The 3,059-nt window shown below is 57.7% G+C and overlaps 1 protein-coding gene across 1 annotated transcript in view; it reads left to right on the top strand.

The window, feature by feature from the left end:
- Positions 1–343: 343 nt before the first annotated feature.
- Positions 344–3,059, top strand: part of LOC107108323 (putative cation exchanger C521.04c) — a gene marked incomplete at its 5' end in the record, with an annotated part of 52,559 nt that continues 49,843 nt past the window's right edge. The window contains 2 exons of the mRNA XM_015408744.1: positions 344–427; positions 2,544–2,681. Coding sequence (XP_015264230.1) covers positions 344–427; positions 2,544–2,681 — 222 coding nt within the window. The remainder of the gene's footprint in view (positions 428–2,543; positions 2,682–3,059) is intronic.

Below are 3,059 nucleotides of genomic sequence, written 5' to 3'. Positions count from 1 at the left end.
CGCGCTCCTAACCACGACACCAAACTGCCCCTGGACTCTTCCTCTTTTAAACTGCACCTGTCATACTTTGGTTACGTCATGAGACGACAAAGAGTCGCTGGAAAGGACAATCATGCTCGGAAAAGTGGAAGGCAGCAGGAAAAGAGGAAGACCCAGCCAGTGTCCCCGCTAAGCTGTGCACATGAGCAGCTGCTCACGAACACAGGAAGCCCCGTTCAGCAGCAGTCTGGAGGCCCACAGGGCCTTGCACTGCTCTTCCGGACCTTTCTCGAGAAATTTTTGACTCTTATGCTGATGTAGGCATGTATGGGGGGGTGTCCCATACTGTCTGGGTCTTAACCAGTACCTCTTTTCTCTTCCTCCAGGAAAACTCTGTTGGCGACTTGCAGGTTACTTCTTCTGGCCCTTTGGAATAGTGATTCAGAAGGTAGGCAAAGTGACAGAGGGGGGCAGGATCCTGATAAAGTGGAGGCCGGCCAGCTCCGTATAGGGATTGGAACGGGATCTGTGTGGGGTCGGCTGTGGACAGGGTGTGACAAATAGGAACCTCTGCAGGGTTGGGGTGTGCCAGCATGGTGGGGCAGGGCCGGGCATTTGCTTGGGAGTGGTAAAATGCATGGGGGACCATCAGAAGAGCCCTGCTGGATCAGACCAGTGAGGGTTCATCTAGTCCAGCCTCCTGTCTCACACAGGGGCCAACCAGTTCCTCTGGAGGGCCAGCAACAGGGCACAGAGGCCGAGGCCTTCCCCTCATAAGAACATCAGAAGAGCCCTGCTGGATCAGACCAGTGAGGGTCCATCCAGTCCAGCATCCTGCCTCACCCAGTGGCCAAACAGTTCCTCTGATGGGCCGACAACAGGGCAGAGAGGCCGAGGCCTCCATAAGAACATCAGAAGAGCCCTGCTGGATCAGACCAGTGAGGGTCCATCGAGTCCAGCCTCCTGTCTCACACAGTGGCCAACCAGTTCCTCTGGAGGGCCAACCACAGGGCAGAGAGGCCGAGGCCTTCATAAGAACATCAGAAGAGCCCTGCTGGATCAGACCAGTGAGGGTCCATCCAGTCCAGCCTCCTGTCTCACACAGTGGCCAACCAGTTCCTCTGGAGGGCCAACCACAGGGCAGAGAGGCCGAGGCCTTCATAAGAACATCTAGAAGAGCCCTGCTGGATCAGACCAGTGAGGGTCCATCCAGTCCAGCCTCCTGTCTCACACAGTGGCCAACCAGCTCCTCTGGAGGGCCAACAACAGGGCAGAGAGGCCGAGGCCTTCATAAGAACATCTGAAGAGCCCTGCTGGATCAGACCAGTGAGGGTCCACCTAGTCCAGCCTCCTGTCTCACACAGTGGCCAGCCAGTTCCTCTGGAGGGCCAGCAACAGGGCCTAGAGGCCGAGGCCTTCTTAAGAACATCAGAGGAGACCTGCTGGGTCACACCAGTGAGGGTCCCTCTACCCCAGCATCCCGTCTCACACATTGGCCAGCTGTTTCCTCTGGGGGGCCAACAACAGGGCGTAGGTGATGGGAAAGACCTCCGCCTGAGACCCTGAAGAGCGGCTGATAGGCAGAGTAGACAAGCCTGACCGTGGTCCCAGGTTCAATCCCCGGCTGAGGTTCTTCCCATCACCTCCTGCCTGGTCCTTTTTAACTGGAGATGCCGGGGATTGAACCGGGGACCTTCGGCATGCCAAGCAGATGCTCTACCACTGAGCCACAGCCCCTCTCTACAGCTCTCCAGGGTCTCAGGCAGTGAGGTCTTTCCCATCATCTACTGCCTGATCCTTTTTAACTGGAGATGCTGGGGATTGAACCGGGGACCTTCTGCATGCCAGGCAGAGGCTCTGCCACTGAGCCACAGCCCCTCTTTACAGCTCTCCAGGGTCTCAGGCTGAGGTCTTTCCCATCACCTCCTGCCTGGTCCTTTTTAGCTGGAGATGCCGGGGATTGAACCTGGGACCTTCCGCATACCAAGCACAGGCTCTACCACTGAGCCACAGCCCCTCTTCACAGGTCTCCAGGGTCTCAGGCGGAGGTCTTTCCCATCACCTCCTGCCTGATCCTTTTTAACTGGAGATGCCGGGGATTGAACCTGGGACCTTCTGCCTGCCAAGCAGAGGCTCTTCCACTGAGCCACAGCCCCTCTACACAGCTGTCCTGTATCTCAGGCAGGTCTTTCCCATCACCTCCTGCCTGATCCTTTTTAACTGGAGATGCCTGGGATTGAACCCGGGACGTCCTGCATGCCAAGCAGAGGCTCTGCCACTGAGCCATGGCCCTTCCCCTTGGGAACCAACAAGATCTTCAGGGTATAAGCTTTCGAGTCAAAGCGCTCTTTGTCAGATACAAGGATTAGTGGAGGTCCCTGTCTGACGAAGGGCGCGTTGACTCTCGAAAGCTTATCGCCCGAAAGTCGTGTTGGTCTCTGAGATGCTCCTGGGTTCGGATCAAGCTCTTCTACTTCAGACCAACTCATCTTCAGTGAGAAAGGCAGACTGTGAATCTAAATGGGCTCCCTTCTCTGTCCTTTCCCCGTCTCCGTCTCTCGCAGACCAGCGAGCAGAATCAGAATTGCCACGTGAGGTTCAGCAAGTATGACACCATCGCGGAAGTCAACGAGAGCAAGGAAGGAACTCCCCTTCTCATCCGGCAGGAGCCCGCTCGTAACGACTCCACCGTCTCTCACTGGGTAAGGGGGAGCTGGATTGGGACCATCTTACACCCCCCCTTTTTTTGACCCAAGCGAGGGGTCGGTTCAGATCCTAGGGGGTCCCTCCCCAGGTTTTCTTTTTCATGTTTGTTGTGCCCAGAGGTCATTTCGGGGGGGGATTGCGGGGGATCGCAGTTCCCCCGGGTGAGGTACGGGGGGTGGGGCACATGACGAGGCTCCGCCCCCTGCTTCTGGCTGCCCCGCTTCCGGCCTCATTCAGCCAGGAGGAGGCAGGAGAAGAGGGAGGGTAAGTTGCTTCCTCCATGCCTCTCCCCACCCCTGCCTGCCTGGGGCCAGGGAGGGCCTTCGCGGGGCTTCCTCGCTCTCCCGCCGGCCTTGCAGGTCCACCGCTGGGCC

This window comes from Gekko japonicus, unplaced genomic scaffold (assembly GCF_001447785.1).
Source record: "Gekko japonicus isolate JY-2015 unplaced genomic scaffold, Gekko_japonicus_V1.1 scaffold2519, whole genome shotgun sequence".
Lineage (NCBI taxonomy): Eukaryota > Metazoa > Chordata > Lepidosauria > Squamata > Gekkonidae > Gekko > Gekko japonicus.
Note: the sequence above shows the minus strand (reverse complement) of the source record. Positions and strands in the feature narration are given on the sequence as shown.